The following is a 26,143-nucleotide window of genomic DNA, read 5'->3' as shown; positions in this document are numbered from 1 at the left end:
GTCAGATCCGTGAAAACTAGAGGGAAAAGCTGCCATTGTCTTCGGCAGAGTATCTCACGTCAGGTGTTGCTAAGTGGCACTCGTGATTAATACGGCCATTTTACTATCCATCAGTCAACGGGGATTCGCTATCACACTTTCTCCGATAAGATCAAAACTTGAGACGTACGTCTTATCGCTGAGATTCGATCGTTCAGCGTGATCGGCGCTGATATCATTTCCTGTTATACAACACACATTATGTAAACTACACACTTTCAACAGTTTCACATACCCTCATTTCACGAAATTCTACAGATGAGTTTCAGAGCTATTTTGGGGCATTAGCACATAGGACGAGACTCAAAAGTCAAGGACGACATAGACGAGATGGATAAATCACCATAACGTGTTAACTACTCGGTGGAAATGAACGTAAGAGCGGATGTATGCTGCCACACGTTTCCCAGTCGTGCACAGAAAGTTGGACGCCACGCGGCGTGAAATCAGCGTGACTGTAGCGCCAAGTGGGGACGGCCCTGCAACACGAGCAGCTGAAAGAACGGGAAAGTACAGTGTGTGTCAATGAGCGAGCAGTTATGGTGTATTGTGGCGTGTCAGTCATTAAAACACGGCCCGGAGACAAAATATGAGTGACTTCACAACGGAAAGATTCGTCAGGACACTGCAAGGACGAGGTGTGACGAGTGTAGCCCAGGAGTTCGGTATTACTCACAGCATTGTTTTACGTGCATTGGGAGCGTTCCATATCACAGGCATTGCTGCCTGAAGGAGAGGATGCGGTCGACCACGGTCAACTGCAGTAGCAGTTCACCGCCACATTGTGCAACAGGCAAGAAGGGTCCCCGTCAAACAGTGGATGCAATTGCAACCACATATAACAGAATTGCGAGACAAGCAATCTCACCCTCCACAATGGCGCGGAGCACTGCTTGGGAGTGGTCTCTTTGTGTGAGGATCAGTATGTCGCTGTGTTCCTTTCACACCGGGACATGGGGGCAGAACCGTTTGCGATGATGCCAAGAGGATAGGGTCGGATGATATTAGATTCAGTCTGAGTAGGGATTCAGGAAGTACTGTCGTATGACTAGAGGTGCGAACACATAATACACCCAGGATCACTGTCGAACGTGATCGTTTTGGTGGCTCAGGTGTTGTGGTGTGAGGAGGCATAACGTTGCATGGGTGTACTGGCCTCTGAATCTTTGAATACGGTACAGTTACCTGTCAACGTTATTGTGACACTATACTCCTTCTCCACGCACTTCTTTTCAGGGGTGCATTCAGCTCTGACTTCGTATATGACAATGCGCGACCGCACCGAGCAGCGCCAAGTGGAGGTGCTCTTGGAACAAGAAGATAATCGGCGAATCGGCTGGCCTGTCCGTTCCCCCGATTTAAATCCCATCGAGCACGTGTGGGGCGCGTTGGAAAGACATACTGCAGCACGTCCACATGCACAACGACAATCCACCAGTTATCAACCGCACTGGAGGAGCAATCAAACGCCCCATCACAAAGACTCCTTACCAACATGGGTGCGCGTTTCAGAGCATGCATTGCCATTGGTGGTCATCACATAGCCTATTAAGGACCGTTTTCCGTCTTTTGTAATGTCCAGGGGAGCATATACAGGGTGGTCCATTGATCGTGACCGGGCCAAATATCTCACGAAATAAGCGTCAAATGAAAAAACTACAAAGAACGAAACTTGTCTAGCTTGAACGGGGAAACCAGATGGCCCTATGGTTGTCCCACTAGATGGCACTGCTATACGTCAAACGGATATCAACTGCGTTTTTTTAAATAGGAACCTCCATTTTATATTACATATTCGTGTAGTACGTAAAGAAATATGAATGTTTTAGTTGGACCACTTTTTTCTCTTTGTGACAGATGGCAGTGTAATAGTCACAAACATATGGCTCACAATTTTAGGCGAACACTTGGTAACAGGTAGGTTTTTTAAATTAAAATACAGAACGTAGGTACGTTTGAACACTTTATTTCGGTTGTTCCAGTGTCATACATGTACCTTTGTGAACTTATCATTTCTGAGAACGCATGCTGGTACAGTGTGATTACGTGTAACTCCCACATTAATGCAATAAATGCTCAGATGATGTCTGTCAACCCCAATGCATTTGGCAATACGTGTAACGACATTCCTCTCAACAGCGAGTAGTTCGCCTTCCGTAATGTTCGCACATGCATTGACAATGCGCTGATGCATGTTGTCAGGCGTTGTCGGTGGATCACGATAGCAAATATCCTTCAACTTTCCCCACAGAAAGAAGTCCGGGGACGTCAGATCCGGTGAACGTGCGGGCCATGGTATGGTGCTTCGACGACCAATCCACCTGTCATGAAATATACTATTCAATACCTCTTCAACCGCACGCGAGCTTTTGCCGGACATCCATCATGTTGGAAGTACATCGCCATTCTGTCATGCAGTGAAACATCTTGTAGTAACATCGGTAGAACATTACGTAGGAAATCAGCATACATTGCACCATTTAGATTGCCATCGATAAAATGGGGGCCAATTATCCTTCTTCCCATAACGCCGCACCATACATTAACCCGCCAAGGTCGCTAATGTTCCACTTGTCGCAGCCATCGTGGCTTTTCCGTTGCCCAATAGAGCATATTATGCTCGTTACCGCTCTTGGTGAATGACGCTTCGTCGCTAGATAGAAAACGTGCAAAAAATCTGTCATCATCCCGTAATTTCTCTTGTGCCCAGTGTCAGAACTGTACACGACGTTCAAAGTCGTCGCCATGCAATTCTTGGTGCACAGAAATATGGTACGGGTGCAATCGATGTTGATGTAGCATTCTTGACACCGACGTTTTGGAGATTCCCGATTCTCACGCAATTTGTGTGGTACTGATGTGCGGATTAGCCGCGACAGCACCTAAAACACCTACTTGGGCATCATCATTTGTTGCATATCGTGGTTGACGCTGAACACTTCCCGTTTCCTTAAACAACCTAACTATCCGGCGAACGGTCCGGACACTTGAATGCTGTCGTCCAGGATACCGAGCAGCATACATAGCACACGCCCGTTGGGCATTTTGATCACAATAGCCATACATCAACACGATATCGACTTTTTCCGCAATTGGTAAACGGTCCATTTTAACACGGGTAATGTGAAGTGTCATTTCTGTTCGCCCCATTGCGTAGTTCTGTCAGTTCCCTTCTGTACTACACTGTAGCAGTTGTTTCTACGTACCATACCGTCCAATTTTCATCGAGCTACGTTACTTGGCAGTGATATATCGTGCAAAAGTTACTTTCGTCCCTAAGTTTTGCGCACCAGTGTACCTTTGTGTCTATATTCAGTATGGTTCATGTAGCAAGGCCGGTAAAGCACACTGTTTTTGCGACTCTAGATTCGGACGAGTTTTAATTTGAATTCTGGTAGTAGTAGAAAACCGTCTTGTAGCTTCGATACTGATGTAAAACATGGGAACATAGTAACATGAGCAGTTAACGTTGACGGTGAGTAAACGTCTCCGTGTGCGCTGTAATATAAATTTGGACCCCCAATCACTACTGAAGCAATACATAGAGGGTTGTAGTATATTACTAGATTGCTCACTTAAAACTGGCTCTTAGTTCGTTGGTTGATTAGAGGAAGCGGACCAAACAGCCCGGTCATGGGTCCCATCAGCTTAGGGAAGCATGGGGAAGGAAGTCGGCCGTGCCCTTCAAAAGGAACCATCCCCGCATTTGCCTGAAGCGATTTAGGGAAATCACGGAAAACCTAAATCAGGATGGCCGAATACGAGTGCAGTGTGCTAATCACTGCGCCATCTCGCTCGGTAAATTCTTGAAACCATATGAGTAATCTGTCTGTGGGATATTTGCATCTATCAATCAATTTAAGCTGCAGTGGCAGACGCTACGAGATAGGCGTTGTGGAGTTTAATGTTGACATTTCGAGAGCGTGCGTTCGAAGAAGAGTCATGAACCATATTACTTTCTTCTAAGAACGTCTCACGAAATGACCGGTACGAGGAATTAGGCATCATACGGAGCCTTCCCATGTGCCATTCGTGATTGGAACAGGGAAGGATACAGTTTAACATTCCTGAACATCTAAAGCAAGTTACTATCTTCGCACCAGTTTGAAATTTTAGAAGACCTGACTGAATTTGTGCAGTTTTTTTCTGGTAGTTCTTCATTATATCATTTGCGAAAGGCCTGCGGTTACTGTTAACCGATTAGTACCCGAAGCAATGTATTGTTAATTTTTTTTACATGTATTGCCTTTTCCTCGTTTGTTACATTCAAAAAGAAACATTTAAATCAAAAAGCAATTTTTACCTTTCCATTTTTAATATACCACACCACATATGTAACATTAAGCACTGTTGAGATAAAAACATAAATAAACATGGAAAGAATACACATTTTTGAACGGAACACATTTTTGTACTGAATTTTGTACAAATTAAACATTAGTGGAAATTGCAAATCAAAAACGGAAACACCAAATTAATTAGTATCATAAATAGCTAATCATTCAACTCATAGCCGCACATAACATTTCTCGCGCTTGGTAATTGCTCATGTCTTAACAGTTTATTCAAGCACAACGTCTTCTTTTGAGTTCCGGCATTTCCAGAATCAGGTGCTTCATTCCTTCAAACCGGAGTTCAACTGATACCATACTGGAATGCTGGTATATTGTTACTTTTACTGTATTTTATGGTTTCATAAACAAAATTAGCTTGTATTTCTGGTTTTCAAACGGTGTACTGAAATACGCAATGAAACTAAACTCGCCTTGTGTGCATGTCTTTTGTCGTGTGGTAATAAGTTGGTAAAGAGCTGTGACAGATTTCTTGCTGTGTGCTCTTGAGTCAGTTAAAAGCCGCCGTGTTTATTCGCAGGTTCGTTCGCCAATCTCCCCAGCGTCTCTTTAACTCCACGTCGACGTAGTGTAGCTGAAACATTCTATAGTAATTAGGATGACTAGAAAGAGTAATACTTACGTTCGAGTGTCGTCTAATTATATATCAGAGATGATCACTCGTTTATTTCTTCTTTGAATACAACTTTTATTCTTACTATCGAGCTGTAATATGTAATATTCACAATTATAAGCTCCCTTCGTCTTTATCATAGCAAGAACGAAATCGGAGTCATTAACATTACATTCAACAACAGAGATAATAAAAATCAGAGATAATGCAATGATAATGTACGCTCTTCTTATGCTGGGACTAACATCTTTGGTTCCTACACACAGCACAATATGTGATATCGTTATTCCCGTAATAAAATGTGATATTACAGAGGGTTTGTCCAGGTCCATTCGGTGGCGTCGCATTCCTCCTCAAGTACACCTGCACAGTTTCTCTTTGAAAATCTGCATGCGAGATTGTATTCCAATTTTTGCGTTAGGAAACAACTGTACAGAGAGCAGTACCATTTCAAATTATGGACTTTTACCCTGTGTTGATTCTCATGTTGATTCTTTCGATCAGTCCCACTCAAGTACTTGTTGTATACTGTTAGGATGGAGGGTCGAGGACTTCAGTGTGTTTCCGTGACTGCTGAGAATATCTTTTAACACCAGCTACCGGATTCACACCAGTTGTGTTTTGTGCTGTAGAAACAACGGAGCTGGATGCCATTTTCACAGAAACAAACAGGTTTGTTTTTGTATGTAAGAATTCCTTCTTTCTCGGCAAAGAACAACTTTCGGGGATAGCATTTTCTACAAAATCTTATCTCTCAGAAAAATTAGCAAATTAAAACTTGTAAACAATTTGTCAAAATAGAAGTGAAATGGAAGCGATTTCATTTATGGACTGCATCTGCATCTACCTACATACTCCGCAAGCGACCGTGCGGTGCATGGCGGAGGGTCAGCTGTACCGCTACTAATCGTTTGCTTTCCTGTTCCCGAGCGAGGGAAGAATAGCATGTCTATATACCTCCGTATGAGCCCTACTTTGTCGTATCTTTTATTCGCGGCCCTTGAGCGAAATTTATGTTGGTGGCAGTACGATCGTAGTGTGCTCAGCTTCAAATGCCGGTTCTCTGAATTTTCTCAATAGTATTCCTCGAAAAGAACGTCACCTTCACTCTAGGGATTGCCTTTCGAGTTCGAGAAGCATCCCCGTATCACTTGCGTGTTGATCGAACCTACCGGTAATAAATCTAACAGGCCTTTCTGGATTGCTTCGATGTCTTTCTTTAATCCGAGCTGGTGCGGATCCAAACACTTGAGCAGAACTTAAACATAGGTTGATTACTAGTGTTCTATTTGCGGTCTCCTTTACAGATGAACACACTTTACTAAAATTCTCCCAATAAACCGAAGTCAACCATTCGCCTTCCCTACCACAATCCTCACATGTCTGTTCTATCTCGTATCGCTTCGCAACGTTACGTCCAGATATATAAATGGCGTGACTGTGCCAAGCAGGACACTACTAATGGTGTATCCGAACGTTACGGATTTGTTTTCCCTACTCATCCGCATTAAGTTATATTTTTCTGCATTTAGAACCAGCTGCCATTCATCACACCAACATCCTACAGTCACTCAAGGGCGACACCTTCCCGTATACCAAAGCATCATCAGCAGACAACCGCAGACTGTTGCGCACCCTGTCCGCCAGATCATTTATATATGCAGGATGTTACAAAAAGGTACGGCCAAACTTTCAGGAGACATTCCTCACACACAAATATAGAAAAGATGTTATGTGGACTTGTGTCCGGAAACGCTTAATTTCCATGTTAGAGCTCATTTTAGTTTCGTCAGTATGTACTGTACTTCCTCGATTCACCGCCAGTTGGCCCAATTGAAGGAAGATAATGATGACTTCGGTGCTTGTGTAGACATGCGACTCATTGCTCTACAGTACTAGCATCAAGCACATCAGTACGTAGCATCAACAGCTTAGTGTTCATCACGAACGTGGTTTTGCAGTCAGTGCAATGCTTACAAATGCGGAGTTGGCAGATGCCGATTTGATGTATGGATTAGCACGGGCCAATAGCCGTGGCGCGGTACGTTTGTATCGAGACAAATTTCCAGAACGAGAGTGTCCCAACAGGAAGTCGTTCGAAGCAATTGATCGGCGTCTTAGGGAGCACGGAACATTCCAGCCTATGACTCGCGACTGAGGAAGACCTAGAACGACGAGAACACTGCAATGGACGAGGCAATTCTTCGTGCAGTTGACGATAACCCTAATGTCAGCGTCAGAGAAGTTGCTGCTGTACAAGGTAACGCTGACCACGTCACTGTACGGAGAGTGCTACGGGAGAACCAGTTGTTTCCGTACCATGTACAGCGTGTGCAGGCACTATCAGCAGCCGATTGGCCTCCAGGGGTACACTTCTGCGAATGGTTCATCCAACAATGTGTCAATCCTCATTTCAGTGCAAATGTTCTCTTTACGGATGAGGCTTCATTCCAACGTGGTCAAATTGTAAATTTTCACAATCAACATGTGTGGGCTGACGGGAATCCGCACGCAATTGTGCAATCACGTCATCAACATAGATTCTCTGTGAACGTTTAGGCAGGCATTGTTGGTGATGTCTTGATTGGGCCCCATGTTCTTCCACCTACGCTCAATGGAGCACGTTATCGTGATTTCATACGGGATACTCTACCTGTGCTGCTAGAACATGTGCCTTTACAAGTACGACACAACATGTGGTTCATGCACGATGGAGCTCCTGCACATTTCAGTCGAAGTGTTCGTACGCTTCTCAACAACAGATTCGGTGACCGATGGATTGGTAGAGGCGGCCCAATTCCATGGCCTCCACGCTCTCCTGACATCAACCCTCCTGACTTTCATTTAAGGGGGCATTTGAAAGCTCTTGTCTACGCAACCCCGGTACCAAATGTAGAGACTCTTCGTGCTCGTATTGTGGACGGCTGTGATACAACACGCCATTCTCCAGGGCTGCATCAGCGCATCAGGGATTCCATGCGACGGAGGGTGGATGCATGTATCCTCGCTAACGGAGAACATTTTGAACATTTCCTGTAACAAAGTGTTTGAAGTTACGCTGGTACGTTCTGTTGCTGTGTGTTTCCATTCCATGATTAATGTGATTTGAAGAGAAGTAATAAAATGAGCTCTAACATGGGAAGTAAGCGTTTCCGGACACATGTCCACATAACATATTTTCTTTCTTTGTGTGTGAGGAATGTTTCCTGAAAGTTTGGCCGTACCTTTTTGTAACACCCTGCATAGAAAATAATAGCGGTCCTATCACACTTCTCTGGGACACTCTTGACGATACCCTTGTCTCTGACGAACACTGGCCGTCGAGGACAACGTATCTGGGAAACTATTCCATATGCTCGTACCTTCGTTAACAGTCGCCATTCTAGATATATGGGATCTGCCTGTTGCCTTTCGTCCACAGCAAGCAGTATATCATGTGAGAAAAGGGAAAGCTGAGATTCACATGAGCAATGCTTTATAAAGCCGTGCTGATTCGTGGACATAAGCTTTTTCGTCTCTAGGAACTTCGTTATATTCGAATTCAAAATATGTTCTAGAATCCTGCAGGAAACAGATGTTAAGGATACTGGTCTGTAATTTTGTGGGACCATTCTTTTGCCCTTCTTATATGCAGGATTGACGTGCACTTTTTTCCAGTCGTTTGGGAACTTGCGCTGGGCGAGAATTTCGCGATAAATGCTAGCTATGTAAGGGGGAAATACCCTAGCACTCTTTGGAAAACCGTGTTGGGATTCCATCCGAACTTGGCGACTTGTTTGTTTTCGACTCTTTCAGTTGTTTCTCCACGCTAGGGGTACTTATTACTACGTTGTTTCTACGGGGCTCTGTGGGATGGTCAAACTACGGTAAGCTTGCACAGTTCTCCTGCGTTAACGATTTCTTAAACGCTAAATTTATCACTTCGGTTTTAGAGTTAGATCTTCAGTCAGTTTTATGAAAGGTACAGTTACTTTGCCGTAAACCTTCTCCGTCTTGGGACCCTGAACAATTTACTGGCCTTTCAAAGTCCTCTAGGTAACCTCAAGGTGCATTCAGTGATCAGACCTTTGCATCGGAAGCGGATTGGCTTACTCCAAAAAATTGTTTCAGGCAATACCTCCCTGCTTTCATCACAGGACAATTTTTTTCAGATGAAAATATTTTCAAAATTTCTGTTACGATAAAAAAGAACAGGGAGAATTTTCCACATTTTATCTCTATTACTAAATTATAGACCGAACGGGATGCCAATCTAAATAAGTTTCTGTGGCGATCGAGACTGCTTTATTGAATTTTAACTGGTTTCAGGACATTTTATACACATCACTGTTTAAGCTCCATTGATATAAGGCTTTCTAAAACTATAAATTCGTAAAACCTGGTTGGCTTTCCGCTTTAGAAATAAAGAATTTTTACAACTGTAGCAGCTTTTGTCATTGGTGATGAATAATTGTTTGCATCGAAGTCATCATTACCGTAAAAATACTTAACCAAAGGATCATTTAGAGTCTATTTCTACTCATTGCATTATACACTAACTTATTATGCCTGCACTCGATGTCCCCAATTCATTCTCTTTGTTAGCACTTAATTGTACCCACTCAGGACTAGAACTACTAACAAACATATGATTTCCTCAGACAAGGGATACGGTGATAGATAAAGCACATTTGTTCGTTTCCTTGGTAATGGCACCTATATCTCGAAAAATTGCTGAAATGACTCAGCTACACTTCTGGTATCTTGTCGCTGGAAAGTAGAAGAACCAAGCTGTTAACAATTTGTTTCGAAGTATACATCAATTGCCTGTTTTCCCAGTAGCGCTTCCCACAACCAGTAACACAGCAATGAAAGACTATATGGTCAATCATGGTTAAATAAGCATTACAAGATCATAGTAGTTCATTCTTGCGCAAAAAGCAATAAAAGTCCAGTCTTGTCAAGTACATCATTAAGGTAAAGCTGGACGCTAATGCAAGAGAGTCCATACGATGGTTTGTAAGGGTGCGGGGGGAAGGGGAGAGGCATGATCAGAGGGTACGTAAAACTTTTAGTATTCTGAAAGACGAATGGCGACTTGTAAGTAGCCATAAAAAGCTCCATCCCGATCCTGTTATAATCCTACGTGTAACGATTTTTAAATCATTTTCTTGAAAGAAAAGTGCCTGACTACGGTATATATTTTCCTTTCCCTAAGAGCAAGGGGAAGAGTCCCTACTTGCACCCGGTTATGGGCACTCTTGAACTAATGAGTTGCTTGTCAGGTCATAAAGAACACTTAGCTAACAGAGATGGTCAGCAGAATTCAGAATATTCGTTGTTTATTCTCGATGGACGTTATTTTCTGAACAGGGGGTGGCTTGCAGGCAGAGAAAATACCTCACAAAAAGTCAGGATACTATCACAGCATTTAGAATGATGATATAATGGCCTTGATTACAGACTGACAAGGTAATGTACAATATTAGAAAATAAAGAAAAGTTCGAATTTGATCATGATTCGTAGCTCGAAAACAATCACTTCACGGTGGCAGGAATAAGTACTTTGGTGTTGATGGACTAGCTTCAGAGCGCAGATTCTTTCGTTAAGAATGTTGCTCCCAAGAGACCACTGCATTGTTGTAATTTCTGTAACACTTCTTGCATATAACGTTGTAGGAAAATTACGAAATAAAAGGGGAAGCATTCAAAGGAGGTTTTCCCTGGTGTATTTGTCAAGGGACGTTTCCACTTGTCACAGAAATTTAATAGAATCATTCTGGCAGCCAATACCAGGTACATTCCAACAGTGTAGGTTGATTCACGCTAGTCCAATAATTTAGTCGAATCGCGGCTGGCCGGCTGGTGTGGACGTGCGGTTCTAGGCGCTACCGTCTGGAACCGAGCGACCACTACGGTTGCATGTTCGAATCCTGCCTCGGGCATGGATGTGTGTGATGTCCTTAGGTTAGTTAGATTTAATTAGTTCTAAGTTCTAGGCGACTGATGACCTCAGAATTTAAGTCGCATAGTGCTCAGAGCCATTTGAACTATTTGAACCAATTGCGCCGGCCGGAGTGGCCGAGCGGTTGTAGGCGCTACAGTGTGGAACCGCGCAACCGCTGCGGTTGCAGGTTCGAATCCTGCCTCGGGCATGGATGTGTGTGATGTCCTTAGGTTAGTTAGGTTTAAGTAGTTCTAAGTTCTCGGGGACTGATGACCATAGCTGTTAAGTCCCATAGTGCTCAGAGTCATATGACCCATTTTTTATTACACGTGGTTGAACAAATTTTTTTAGCTGAAGAGTTACTAAAATTATTTACAGGAGTTGATCAGTCGAAGGGGATATTAAATGGGTCCCCTAACCCACTTGATAAACAGTGGCGCCCCACAGAACAACGTCTAACAAACAGTCTGTGTTGTGGATATCATGAGTAGTTCACTGTCAAAATGCGATCTCTCTCTCTCTCACACAAACACACACACACACACACACTCTTATCAGTCGGTTCTGATCTTGTAGATTTGCACATGGCTCATTGGAGTGATGATACAACTGCCAAACTTGTTACTACTTGCAAGAGACAGGAGTGCATGTGAAATGTGTAACGAGAAGCGAACAAGAAAGATATAAACAAAGAGGCAGCTATGTGGCTACAGTGTAACGCATGACACGTACTGTTACAGGAACGACCGTCCGGTTCATCGCCACCATGCGACTTTCAGGGCCGACGCTGCTGCTCCTAGCGGTGGCCGGCGTAGTCCTCTTGGTTGGTGACGGCGACGCTGCTGGATGCGACAAAGCAGCTGTGCAGTCTTTCAACGCTTCTGAGGTACATGTGTCGACCTTGGCTATTATTTTGCACGCATGTTACTTTTGCACAATGTCCTACACAAACATACAGTAATGAGGTATTATCAACAGTTGTGTAAGTTTAAAATAGTCTGTGAGCAACGAAATTAAACTGACAGTCATACTCCCAGGATCGACAACAATTAACCGTTCACAGTTTTGAATTGAAAATAATAATAACAAATAAAAACTTACAAAATTGGAGATGCCCTACAATATGAATTTATTTCGTTCGCTGGTTACCTGCTTACAACGCCATCATAAGATTACCCTAGCACGACTCCGACCATCTTACTGTTCCCATTCTTAACTCGTATCAATACTACAGAGGCTCTCCAACACTGAAAAATCTCCTTAGCATTGAACGAAATGGGGATAATTCTGCCTGTACCTTAGGAGCAGGTGATAAATTAATCACATGAAATTACATGTTCCAGAGACATATTAAGTTTCAAATTTATCCATGATAATGAATATAGTAACACTTGGTTCAAGAATCATAAAAGAAGGTTGTATACCTGGAAGAATCCTGGAGATACTAATAGGTATCAGATAGATTATATAATGGTAAGACAGAGATTTAGGAACCAGGTTTTAAATTGTAAGACATTTCCAGGGGCAGATGGGGATTCTGACCACAATCTATTGGTTATGAACTGCAGATTGAAACTGAAGAAACTGCAAAAAGGTGGGAATTTAAGGAGATGGGACCTGGATAAACTGAAAGAACCAGAGGTTGTAGAGATTTTCAGGGAGAGCATAAGGGAACAATTGACAGGAATGGGGGAAAGAAATACAGTAGAAGAAGAATGGGTAGCTCTGAGGGATGAAGTAGTGAAGGCAGCAGAGGATCAAGTAGGTACAAAGACGAGGGCTAATAGAAATCCTTGGGTAACAGAAGAAATATTGAATTTAATTGATGAAAGGAGAAAATATAAAAATGCAGTAAATGAAGCAGGCAAAAGAGAATACAAACGTCTCAAAAATGAGATCGACAGAAAGTGCAAAATGGCTAAGCAGGGATGGCTAGAGGACAAATGTAAGGATGTAGAGGCTTGTCTCAGTAGGGGTAAGATAGATACTGCCTACAGGAAAATTAAAGAGACCTTTGGAGAGAAGAGAACCACTTGTATGAATATCAAGAGCTCAGATGGCAACCCAATTCTAAGCAAAGAAGGGAAGGCAGAAAGGTGGAAGGAGTATATAGAGGGTTTATACAAGGGCGATATACTTGAGGACAATATTATGGAAATGGAAGAGGATGTAGATGAAGATGAAATGGGAGATACGATACTGCGGGAAGAGTTTGACAGAGCACTGAAAGACCTGAGTCGAAACAAGGCCCCAGGAGTAGACAACATTCCATTAGAACTACTGATGGCCTTGGGAGAGCCAGTCATGACAAAACTCCACCATCTGGTGAGCAAGATGTATGAGACAGGCGAAATACCCACAGACTTCAAGAAGAATATAATAATTCCAATACCAAAGAAAGCAGGTGTTGACAGATGTGAAAATTACCGAACTATCAGTTTAATAAGTCACAGCTGCAAAATACTAACGCGAATTCTTTACAGACGAATGGAAAAACTGGTAGAAGCGGACCTCGGGGAAGATCAGTTTGGATTCCGTAGAAATGTTGGAACACGTGAGGCAATACTAACCTTACGACTTATCTTAGAAGAAAGATTAAGAAAAGGCAAACCTACGTTTCTAGCATTTGTAGACTTAGAGAAAGCTTTTGACAACGTTAACTGGAATACTCTCTTTCAAATTCTGAAGGTGGCAGGGGTAAAATACAGGGAGCGAAAGGCTATTTACAATTTGTACAGAAACCAGATGGCAGTTATAAGAGTCGAGGGGCATGAAAGGGAAGCAGTGGTTGGGAAAGGAGTCAGACAGGGTTGTAGCCTCTCCCCGATGTTATTCAATCTGTATATTGAGCAAGCAGTAAAGGAAACAAAAGAAAAATTCGGAGTAGGTATTAAAGTCTATGGAGCAGAAATAAAAACTTTGAGGTTCGCCGATGACACTGTAATTCTGTCAGAGACAGCAAAGGACTTGGAAGAGCAGTTGAACGGAATGGACAGTGTCTTGAAAGGAGGATATAAGATGAACATCAACAAAAGCAAAACGAGGATAATGGAATGTAGTCTAATTAAATCGGGTGACGCTGAGGGGATTAGATTAGGAAGTGAGACACGTAAAGTAGTAAAGGAGTTTTGCTATTTAGGGAGTAAAATAACTGATGATGGTCGAAGTAGAGAGGATATAAAATGTAGACTGGCAATGGCAAGGAAATCGTTTCTGAAGAAGAGAAATTTGTTAACATCGAGTATAGATTTAAGTGTCAGGAAGTCGTTTCTGAAAGTATTTGTATGGAGTGTAGCCATGTATGGAAGTGAAACATGGACGATAAATAGTTTGGACAAGAAGAGAATAGAAGCTTTAGAAATGTGGTGCTACAGAAGAATGCTGAAGATAAGGTGGGTAGATCACGTAACTAATGAGGAGGTATTGAATAGGATTGGGGAGAAGAGAAGTTTGTGGCACAACTTGACTAGAAGAAGGGATCGGTTGATAGGACATGTTCTGAGGTATCAAGGGATCACAAATTTAGCATTGGAGGGCAGCGTGGAGGGTAAAAATCGTAGAGGGAGACCAAGAGATGAATACACTAAGCAGATTCAGAAGGATGTAGGTTGCAGTAGGTACTGGGAGATGAAGAAGCTTGCACAGGATAGAGTAGCATGGAGAGCTGCATCAAACCAGTCTCAGGACTGAAGACCACAACAACAACAACAATGAATATAGGCTGAAGAAATGAATTAAAATGTGTAGGAAGACAGGATTCGAACCTGCGTTTTATGCCAAGTAGGCAGATGCGCTAGCCACTTAAAAAAAAATATTTTGACCGTTATTGTTCGTTGCATTTATTCGGGGCGGACGTCTCATGACGCCCATACTAGTTCATCGGTGATCCATTCACTCAGGTTTTTTTTTAATTTTTTTAATCACGGAGGGCAGCTAACCCTCCGACCGTACACGCTGAGCTACCGTGCCGGCAACCACTGAACCACTCTGACACTGTGGCTAATTCACCTCTGTTAGCTTGTGGCAGTATGTAACGTTAGATGTCAATGCACAGTCTGGAACCACGCGACCGCTACGGTCGCAGGTTCGAATCCTGCCTCGGGCATGGATGTGTGTGATGCCCTTAGGTTAGTTAGGTTTAAGTAGTTCTAAGTTCTAGGGGACTGATGACCTTAGAAGTTATGTCCCATAGTGCCCAGAGCCATTTGTCAATGCACAGTCATTTAATTTGCGTAAATAACGACTCGCTGATTTGTATACGCGGTGATGGCACCTGATAGTGTCCCAGATCGGTTCCACAGGATTTAGATCTGGCGAATTTGGTCGCCAAGACATCGAAGTCAGTTCGGTATAATGCTCCTCAAATTATACTGCTGAAAGACATCGCTGTTGGATAAGACATCAAGCATATAGGGACGCTGGTTCAAAATGGTTCAAATGGCTCTGAGCACTATGGGACTTAACATCTATGGTCATCAGTCCCCTAGAACTTAGAACTACTTAAACCTAACTAACCTAAGGACAGCACACAACACCCAGTCAGCACGAGGCAGAGAAAATCCCTGACCCCGCCGGGAATCGAACCCGGGAACCCGGGCGTGGGAAGCGAGAACGCTACCGCACGACCACGAGATGCGGGCAGGGACGCTCGTGGTTCACAGCTATCAGCGTATCTTGGATTACTACCACAGGTCCCATGCAAGCGCAGGAGAATTTCTTCCATAGTATAACACTGCTCCCACCAGCCTGCGTCCGTGTCGCGCTGCGCAGTTCGAGTTCCTTTCACCTCAGTGACAGCGTTTGTGGAGATGACCATTGACCTAGTGTACCAAAAATGTGTTTCACCCGAAGAACCGAAACGTTTCCATTCATGGACGGTCGAATCCTGATGGTCCCGTGCCCACTGCCATCGTAACTGACCATGTCGCTGGGTGAACATGTGAACATGTAGGGTTGGTCTGCTGCGGAGCTCCATGTTCACATATGTGTACTGAACGGTGTGCTCCGAAATACTTGGTCGTGCGCCAGCATTGTGCTCTTTCGGCAGAGTTGCCAAAGAACACCATCTATCCTACTTTCCAGAGAAGACAAGCCTCTGAACCCCACATCCTGTAAAGAGTCGTGGACGTCCAACCATTTAACGGTGTTAGTTTCATTGTTCTTTCACCTCTTTCTGTAGATGCTCACGACAGTAGCACGTGAACATTCGACCAGCTTCGTGTTTTCGAGATACTCGTTCACTGGCTTTGCGTAATAATAATCTGTCCTCTGACAAAGTTGCTTATCTCAATGGATTTCACCGCTGCGCTCACATACTCTTCATAGCGCGTCACCAGGTGGTATCCAACCTCGCGGTGGGCAGTGGTCATAATATTTTGGGTTATCAGTGTATAATTACGTCGAATATAGTCTTGAAACATTCGAAACTACACACATTTCCATGTGATCTGTTATTTTCAATGCTTTAAAAATACTGCGCGATAATGCGCACATAATCCTAAACAGTGTTATTATATTCAGTTTAAAAATATTAACAATTAATATTTAAAAAACGAAAAAAATGCGTGGTGCGCATACGTTGTCTCTGACAGCTAAGGACCTGTATAATGTGCTGTATCGTTGGATAAACAGCGGACAGCTATGTTATCGAGATACCCGAGTTAGATTAGGTACGGAGAGAAAATTACAGACTTGCTGGCACGACTACTGTGCCGGCCGGTGTGGCCGTGCGGTTCTAGGCGCTTCAGTGTGAAACAGCGCGACCGCTACGGTTGCAGGTTCGAATCCTGCCTCGGGCATGGATGTGTGTGGTGTCCTTGGGTTAGTTAGGTTTAAGTAGTTCTAAGTTCTAGGGGACTGATGACCTTAGATGTTAAGGCCCATAGCGTTCAGAGCCATTTTTGAACAGCTACAGCTGTCCGATACCCCCTCCAGCGATGCACCAGACAGCCTGGCTTTTTTTGCGCTCACTGTGTCGCCACTTGTACTGTGCAAAACATTTTGCCAGTCATTTCGTAAGAATGAAATATTTACGGTCGCGGAAATTTTGCTTATTTCAAGAAAGAAAACGATTAAATTAAGATTAGTTTTCTGACATGCTTACAGACACTAGTGAGATGTATATAACATGTGAATTTCATACATTTTTACATGATTATTGTAGGATGTAGAGACTTTAAGCTTCATATTTTTTAAATGCTAGTTTGTAGTGTCGGCAGACTTGCCAACACTACGTACACTAATTGAAAGAGGCGGCCAAGATGCACGCGCTACCTCACGAAGGATGGAGTGAGGTCTGAAACAGGAGACTTAATGAATGCTATAAAGAAAAGTACGTAGCTTCTGTACTACTTAACTTTTAATCCGTCCTTGTATACATCGTTCTTGATGAGACATCTGGAGATTGTGGCGATACAAGTGACTCTTTATATACAAGCTATTTAAGGCTAATGGCGCCTTGCTAAGTCGTAGCCATTAACTTAGCTGAAGGCTATTCTAACTGTCTCTCGGCAAATGAGAGAAATGGCTTCGTCCGTATAGTCGCTAGCAACGTCGCCGTACAACTGGGGCGAGTTCTCGTACGTCTCTCGAGACCTGCCGTGTGGTGGCGCTCGGTCTGCGATCACACAGTGGCGACACGCGGGTCCGTCATGTACTAATGGACCGCGGCCGATTTAAGCTACCACCTAGCAAGTGTGGTGTCTGGCAGTGACACCACATAGTTATTAAGAAAATTGTGAAAAAAGCTGTTTTTCGAAGTTTATACACTGCAGATCCGAAGTGTTCCACAACTTTGGAAAGATCAGTAACTGAGTGCCGTAGTTTGTTAATTAAAATAAAAGAAATTGTTTCAGTGAGTTCAGTTGCTTACGCGATAAGTTTGCGACCGAGAAAATTTCCCCCGGTTCAAAAAATTAACGTAACTCTCGCCCTATTTAAAACTAAGAACAAAATTTTAGCGTGCTTAGGTGGATACCACAAGTGAGCTTCAAGTTTTCTTTCATGCGATACTTGGAGGCGATTTTTCACCGCTGCAGAGAGCAGAACACTGGTGAGATTGCCTGTAGACAGTATTTGCCGCGACAGCGCGGCAACATTCGACCTCAGACGTCAGATGCCAACTAATTTAAATAAATCTATAAGACCTTATCACTCTATATTTAAGAGACGTATGTCCAAGATGAGTATTACTTAGTATCCATTCTGTGTACTGTGGAGGTGGGGAGGGTGCATCAGCCGGCAAAACAGTATTCCGTGTCGCTCATAGTGCTGCAGCATCTGCCAATGTCCAGGGCAGTTTAAAATGAATATAGCGATCACAAATGGCTGTAACTATTTAATGCGTAGTGATACACCGATAAGAATAACAGAGAGTGTAAAAATTTTTATGTACTTTTCAGGAGTTCTGTATCACTCCGCTTAGTCACAACGGACGACGTATCAGCAATAATACATTTCAGACCATACAATCTGAAGCAGATATAGAGGCACAGCGAGAGTTATCAAAAAGGCGCATTTTCAAATCTTGAATTGTTTTCGGCAAAAGAGGTAGTACATACTGTCTTTCACCTGACCTCATAAAAAGAAATCCACGGGATGCAGGTAGACAAAAGCAGAAGACAATGTCGTTATGTTCACTACGACCGAGCCAACAGTTTGGAAGATCTTGATTTAAAAATGTACGAACGCCCATGCCTTATTGTACAGGAGACCCATCTCGCTGGGTGCTATAATCGGTATGCAGCCGAGGCATCAAGCATGCCAACACTTTGCTCAATCAAGAAAAATCCACTGTACAGTTTTTGTGCTGAAATCGCACAGAACGCATTAACTGTCGACGAGTTTTGTTGATATGCAATTACTTGCTAGGGTTTTTCGGTATCCTATGATCCTATGATCCTATGCTGTACCGGATAACCTTGACACTTATGTTGGAGGTTGGGTCATCGCGAAAAATGCGACGTGTAGTAAATGTTTCTTGCTGTGTCGCTTCCATCATTGCAATAGCACAATTGAGCTTCCGATACACTCAGCCTACGAAACGATAGAAATTTTGAACTTTCTTTTATATTCTCTACAATACTTATCGATTGATCGCTACGGATTAAATACAGCATTTAAAATTCTTTATAATGTGGACCTGTGATGATGTTACGAACTTTCAGGGATGGTGGACAGGCGTAAGTATATCAATTCGAGTTAAGCGACTCTGGTCCCGAAATTGCCGACTCGAAAGTTATAAACGAAATTCGTTCTAATACCTCTGCAGTGGAATGGATGTACCGGTACTGTTGTTGTTAAGACTGTAAGTTTCTTGACCGCATCTCGTGGTCGTGCGGTAGCGTTCTCGCTTCCCACGCCCGGGTTCCCGGGTTCGATTCCCGGCGGGGTCAGGGATTTTCTCTGCCTCGTGATGGCTGGGTGTTGTGTGCTGTCCTTAGGTTAGTTAGATTTAAGTGGTTCTAAGTTCTAGGGGACTTATGACCAGAGCAGTTGAGTCCCATAGTGCTCAGAGCCATTTGAACCATTTTTTTGTAAGTTTCTTGAACGCATCCCAGTTGTTAATCGGCAAAGGATGTGTTTCTAACGTGATGGACCCCCACCTAACTTTCAACTGAGTGTTCGTGAACACATGGATCAGAGATTTCATGAAAAGTAGATAGACAGAGGAGGTTCTCTTTCGTGGCCATCAGATTAACGTGATCTCGTTCAACTTGATAACTTCTTGTAGGGCTGTGTGAAAAGTCTTGTGTACGAGACGCCTGTCGAGACAGAAGAGAATCTTCTGGCAAGAAGTCCCGTTGCCTGCTACTCTGTTCAAACGACACTGGGGTTATTAGAAAGGATGCGACAGAACTTTGTGCTAGGGTGCCATATCTGCAGTTACGCCGGGAAATGCTGTTTTGAACAACTGTTGCAGATGTAGGAGCTTGTGAATTTTGAACAAGGTAAATGGAATTCATTACTATTGTACCATAGACTTAGGATTTTCGATCTGTATAATGTCAAGTTAAGTGCGCCGCTACTAGTCCACCAACAGGGGAATTAGCGGAGGGTATTGGAGAGAATTCAGCGGGAATTACATACGTCATGATAAGGTTTCGCAAGCTGGGGACCGTAGTCTGAGAGCTGCGCGAGCCTAAAGTGGAACGTGAGAAGATTTTCGTTTATATCTTTTGACTCGGTATTTAAAAGGCTGGGGTCCATTACCTCAGAATGATACACTTATCAGTCTCAATTGCCAATGAAAGAACATCTCGGTATGTCCCTGTTTCATTTTGAATTGCCCTTTATTTATCAGACGAAAGCAATGCAGTTCAACGAAGGCTATATAAAACAAAGACACACCGCATGAAAAAAACAGGGCGTTGTGGCAGTCCGCACGTACGAAGAGCCCATTATGACCGTATTTTAAGCTTCTAGGTTAACACTTGATGTAGTTAATGTAGTTTCAGCTGTACGTTTGTGGCTGCCGAACTGCTACTGACCATCGTGTCTCCTGTCTGTTTCCAGTACCTGGGCGTGTGGTACGAGATCGCCAGGTTCGGGCTGGCTCCCTTCGAGGCAGGCGCCCAGTGTGTCACGGCGGAGTACTCACTGGCTGGCGACAACAACGTGACCGTACACAACAGGATGTACAACACGTCTGCAGGGGCCTTCAACGACATCATCGGCTGGGCCGAGTTTGATGACCCTAACGCTGGAGAGGCCAAACTCACAGTGCACTTCCCAGGTATACCAGGTGAGTATGGAGAATTTGGCGCAACAGAAATTGTTCGGTTTAATCGTAATTAGTCTCCTGCAACTAGACAACAATAAGTAAGTGATTTAGTAAACACGATGCAGTACTCTTTTACGGATGAGGTTTTAATTTAAAATGTGATTTTTTTTTTTTTTTTTTTTTTTTTAGTGCTACAGGATCTAAATTGAGTAGTGACCTTAAGAATATGTTATTGATTCCAATCCTGCACTGAGTTGCGTTAGTCTTACAAAATAAGTCAAATAAATATCTGTAACATATGATAAATAGCTAGCCCATACTTTTTCTTTTCACTGACAGAAGCAAATTTCAAAATTAGGAGTAGTAGCAAGGCTACTTAAGCGTTTTGGTGTTCACAGAGTTTGGCTTGTTTATGTTGACAGTGGCAGCACCATACTGGGTCCTGGACACAGACTACAAGAGCTATTCAATCGTCTGGGCGTGCAGGGAGCCTGAAAACGAAACATCTGACATTACTGGTATGTACACTGCTCACCACAAATATTGCAACACCAGCCAAGAAACCAAAGAATGGAAAATTTTGTTATTGGTCATTTAGAATGCATTAGTTGAAATAAACAAATATGTGGATATTTTGGGTACGAAGGGGTGTCTGAAATTTAATATATAGCTAGTTACCAGCTTAGGTCGCAACAAAGACTCCTGTCTGTGATAGGGTTGAACTGGGCTCTGATGATTGATGAGTTAATGTCATTAAATATTGCTTCAACTGTTTGTGTGAATTCATAAATCATTATCGCCTGCAAGCGGTTGTGTGCCTGTTATTAACAACATTTGATGAGATGTTTGCAGTAGGTGAGAATAACGGTGAACGTGCTGATCTCGGCAGTACTCATACAGCGTTCATATTATTTCAGATTTAGTGTCAAAAGCTGTATGCTGTACATACACAAAACTGGTGTGCGTCATTGATAGGTCCACTCAAGTAATTACACCTAATACAATTTAATCGGTAGAAGAAAGAACCCAAACTGTAGATGCTGAAGTTCTGTTTCATTCTGGGGAATGGCAATAAAGAACCTATGAAGGAAATGTGACTGGAAACTGACGCGTCTCAATAGCATAAATTGTTACTGGCACATTTAAGGAATTTGAAAGAACTTGGAGAAGTTAGTCACAGCATTAATTTCTAATAAGAATTTTTACAGAAACATTGGCCCATTATTTCACCACGAGACACAACTACCAAATTTAGGAATGGTAACATTCACAAAATTTAAAAAAAGTATCATTGGGTCATTAATAAGTCAACCCATCATCCTCATGTCATCGTTGCTGTCACTCCACATGTTCCTGCCATCGTGTCAGCAGCAACATACAAGGTTTCACAGTTCATGCAAAAAAATGACATTCATCAAACATTTTCGTTGATTTAGACTTCCAATTTGGGTCACTGCAGTATAATGTGACCTATCTTTGATTTTATACGAAATATACACTGAAGAGCCAAAGAATCTTGTACACCTGTCTAATATCATGTAGAGCCCACGCGATCACGCAGTTGTGCCGCAACGTGACGTGTCATCGAGTCGACTAATGTCAGAAGTAGTGATGGAGGGAATCGACACCATGAATCTTGCAGAGGTGTCCATAAATCCGTAGGAGTACGAGGGGGGTGGAGATCTCTTCTGAACAGAACATTGCAAGGCATCCCAGATAGTTCGATAACGTAGCTGGAGTGGGAAAACTCGATGGAGGGGTATGAGGATACTGAGACTAGTAACGAGTGGGAACTTGTGGACATCCAAGCAATGCAGGCAGTGGCTAGTAAGCCCATTACGCCTTAGCAGGTGTGAAGCAAGGTAAAAGGATGTAATTCACATGTAGAGCACATTTCTCATTTTAGAAATTTTTCATCTACTATGAATAATTTGTACGTGCTTGTTAGTGCTGAACGTACAGGGTGTTTCAAAAATGACCGGTATATTTAAACGGCAATAAAAACTAAACGAGCAGCGATAGAAATACACTGTTTGTTGCAATATGCTTGGGACAACAGTACATTTTCAAGCAGACAAACTTTCGAAATTACAGTAGTTACAATTTTCAACAACAGATGGCGCTGCGGTCTGGGAAACTCTATAGTACGATATTTTCCACATATCCACCATGCGTAGCAATAATATGGCGTAGTCTCTGAATGAAATTACCCGAAACCTTTGACAACGTGTCTGGCGGAATGGCTTCACATGCAGATGAGCTGTACTGCTTCAGCTGTTCAATTGTTTCTGGATTCTGGCGGTACACCTGGTCTTTCAAGTGTCCCCACAGAAAGAAGTCACAGGGGTTCATGTCTGGCGAATAGGGAGGCCAATCCACGCCGCCTCCTGTATGTTTCGGATAGCCCAAAGCAATCACACGATCATCGAAATATTCATTCAGGGAATTAAAGACGTCGGCCGTGCGATGTGGCCGGACACCATCTTGCATAAACCACGAGGTGTTTGCAGTGTCGTCTAAGGCAGTTTGTACCGCCACAAATTCACGAAGAATGTCCAGATAGCGTGATGCAGTAATCGTTTCGGATCTGAAAAATGGGCCAACGATTCCTTTGGAAGAAATGGCGGCCCAGACCAGTACTTTTTGAGGATGCAGGGACGATGGGACTGCAACATGGGGCTTTTCGGTTCCCCATATGCGCCAGTTCTGTTTATTGACGAAGCCGTCCAGGTAAAAATAAGCTTCGTCAGTAAACCAAATGCTGCCCACATGCATATCGCCGTCATCAATCCTGTGCACTATATCGTTAGCGAATGTCTCTCTTGCAGCAATGGTAGCGACGCTGAGGGGTTCCCGCGTTTGAATTTTGTATGGATAGAGGTGTAAACTCTGGCGCATGAGACGATACGTGGACGTTGGCGTCATTTGGACCGCAGCTGCAACACGGCGAACGGAAACCCGAGGCCGCTGTTGGATCACCTGCTGCACTAGCTGCGCGTTGCCCTCTGTGGTTGCCGTACCCGGTCGCCCTACCTTTCCAGCACGTTCATCCGTCACGTTCCCAGTCCGTTGAAATTTTTCAAACAGATCCTTTATTGTATCGCTTTTCGGTCCTTTGGTTACATTAAACCTCATTTGAAAACTTCGTCTTGTTGCAACAACACTGTGTTCTAGGCGGTGGAATTCCAACACCAGAAAAATCCTCTGTTCTAAGGAATAAACCATGTTGTCTACAGCACACTTGCACGTTGTGAACAGCACACGCTTACAGCAGAAAGATGACGTACAGAATGGCGCACCCACAGACGGCGTTGTCTTCTATATCTTTCACATCACTTGCAACGCCATCTGTTGTTGAAAATTGTAACTACTGTAATTTCGAAAGTTTGTCCGCCTGAAAATGTACTGTTGTCCCAAGCATATTGCAACAAACGGTGTATTTCTATCGCTGCTCGTTTAGTTTTTATTGCCGTTTCAAATATACCGGTCATTTTTGAAACACCCTGTATGATTGCGTGGTGGTCGACGGATAGTATAATGACTTTTAATGAATTACGTGTATAGACAGAACATTTGTCGATGGTAAATTGCAAGTATTAGAGGTTGAACTGACTGGTAATATGTCTTATGATTATCATCTATGTGGATTGATTTTGAGGTACCACTGGTTTGTACAGGAGATGAAGCGATTTGAATCTGTATTTGAGAAGCTGAGTGGGTTTATTGATGGCATGGGAAGCAGTGTCGTAGGCATATTACATATTACAACTAATTGCTGAGGGCTGGTGGGTGGGGCACATAAGCGACGTAGCGTAGGTAAAAGAGAAGGAATGTGATGGAAACTTATGATAATATTGTATGTAGGTGAGTGATATGGGACAGAGTATGGTCGATGGTTATAAAACAGGAGGGATGTCCGATAAAAATGGATTTACGCGGTCCAGACACACTAATGTGACAACCGCCTATATTCAACGTCACGCGCAGTAATCACTCAGATAGGGAAGTGTATGCTACATAAAGCTCGTTAGTGTACACGAAAAACAGTGGAGTTATTGTTGTATTTATTTATTGTTCCGTGGGACCAAATTAAGGAGAAGTCTCCATGGTCATGGAACGAGTCAATACATGAAATTATAACAAGATAGTAGAAACAGATAAAATGAAATATAAGAAACATATTCAGGCGACAATCCGTAAGCTTAAATACAGAAAATCAACAATGTAACACTGGAATTTGCTTAATTTTTCAGCTCTTCCAGGAGCTCCTCGACAGAATGGCTTGGTTCAAATGGCTCTGAGCATTATGCGACTTAACTTCTGAGGTCATCAGTCGCCTAGAACTTAGAACTAATTAAACCTAACTAACCTAAGGACATCACACACATCCATGCCAGAGACAGGATTCGAACCTGCGACCGTAGCGGTCGCTCGGCTCCAGACTGTAGCGCCTAGAACCGCACGGCCACTCCGGCCGGCTCGACAGAATAGAATGAGTGAGCCATGAGGAAACTCTTCAGTTTAGACTTAAAAGTGTTGGGCTACTGCTAAGATTTTTGAGTTCTTGTGATAGCTTACTGAAAATGGATACAGCAGAATACTGCACTCCTTTCTGCACAAGAGTCAAGGAAGTGCATTCCACATGCAGATTTGATTTCTGCCTAGTATTAACTGGTGAAAGCTGCTAACTCTTGGGAATAAGCTAATATTGCTAACAACAAACGACATTAAAGAAAATATATACTGTGAGGGCAATGTCAGAATTCCCAGACTATTGAATAGGGGTCGACAAGAGGTTCTCGAACTTACACCACACATAGCTCGAACAGCCGGTTTTTGAGCCAAAAATACCCTTTTTGAATCAGAAGAATTACCCCAAAAAATAATACCATATGACATAAGCGTATGAAAATACGCGAAGTGGACTACTTTTCGTGTTGAACTGTCACTTATTTCAGATACTGTTCTAATGGTAAATAAAACAGCATTTAAATTCTGAACAAGATCCTGGACATGGACTTTCCACAACAGCTTACTATCTATCCCAACGCCTAGGAACTTGAACTGTTCCGTCTCGCTTATAATATGCCCGTTCTGTCTGATCAAAATATCGGTTCTTGTTGAATTGTGAGTTAGAAACTGTAAAAATTGAGTCTTACTGTGATTTAGCATCAAATTATTTTCCACAAGCCACGAACTTATTTCATGAACTACATTATTTGATACTGTTTCAATATTACACACAAGATCCTTCACTACCAAGCTGGTGTCATCAGCAAACAGAAATTTTTTGAATCACCTGTAATACTATAAGGCATATCATTTATATAAGTAAGAAACAGCAATGGAACCAGCACCGACCCTTGGGGAACGCCCCATTTAACAGTGCCCCATTGGGACTAAATATCACTACTACTCTCAATATTGCGGAGAATTACCTTCTGCTTTCTGTTCTTAAAGTAAGAGGCGAACCAATTGTAAGCTACCTCCCT

At 43.0% G+C, this 26,143-nt stretch overlaps 1 protein-coding gene across 1 annotated transcript in view; it reads left to right on the top strand.

The window, feature by feature from the left end:
* LOC126260887 (uncharacterized) overlaps nucleotides 1-26,143 on the top strand; it is a 116,515-nt gene that overhangs the window by 27,618 nt on the left and 62,754 nt on the right. Inside the window, exons 2-4 of the mRNA XM_049958332.1 lie at nucleotides 11,671-11,816; nucleotides 20,444-20,672; nucleotides 21,074-21,169. Coding sequence (XP_049814289.1) covers nucleotides 11,697-11,816; nucleotides 20,444-20,672; nucleotides 21,074-21,169 — 445 coding nt within the window. The 5' untranslated portion in view covers nucleotides 11,671-11,696. The remainder of the gene's footprint in view (nucleotides 1-11,670; nucleotides 11,817-20,443; nucleotides 20,673-21,073; nucleotides 21,170-26,143) is intronic.

The sequence above is a fragment of the Schistocerca nitens genome, chromosome 1 (assembly GCF_023898315.1).
Source record: "Schistocerca nitens isolate TAMUIC-IGC-003100 chromosome 1, iqSchNite1.1, whole genome shotgun sequence".
Taxonomy (NCBI): domain Eukaryota; kingdom Metazoa; phylum Arthropoda; class Insecta; order Orthoptera; family Acrididae; genus Schistocerca; species Schistocerca nitens.
This window is presented reverse-complemented; position numbering and strand designations above follow the sequence as displayed.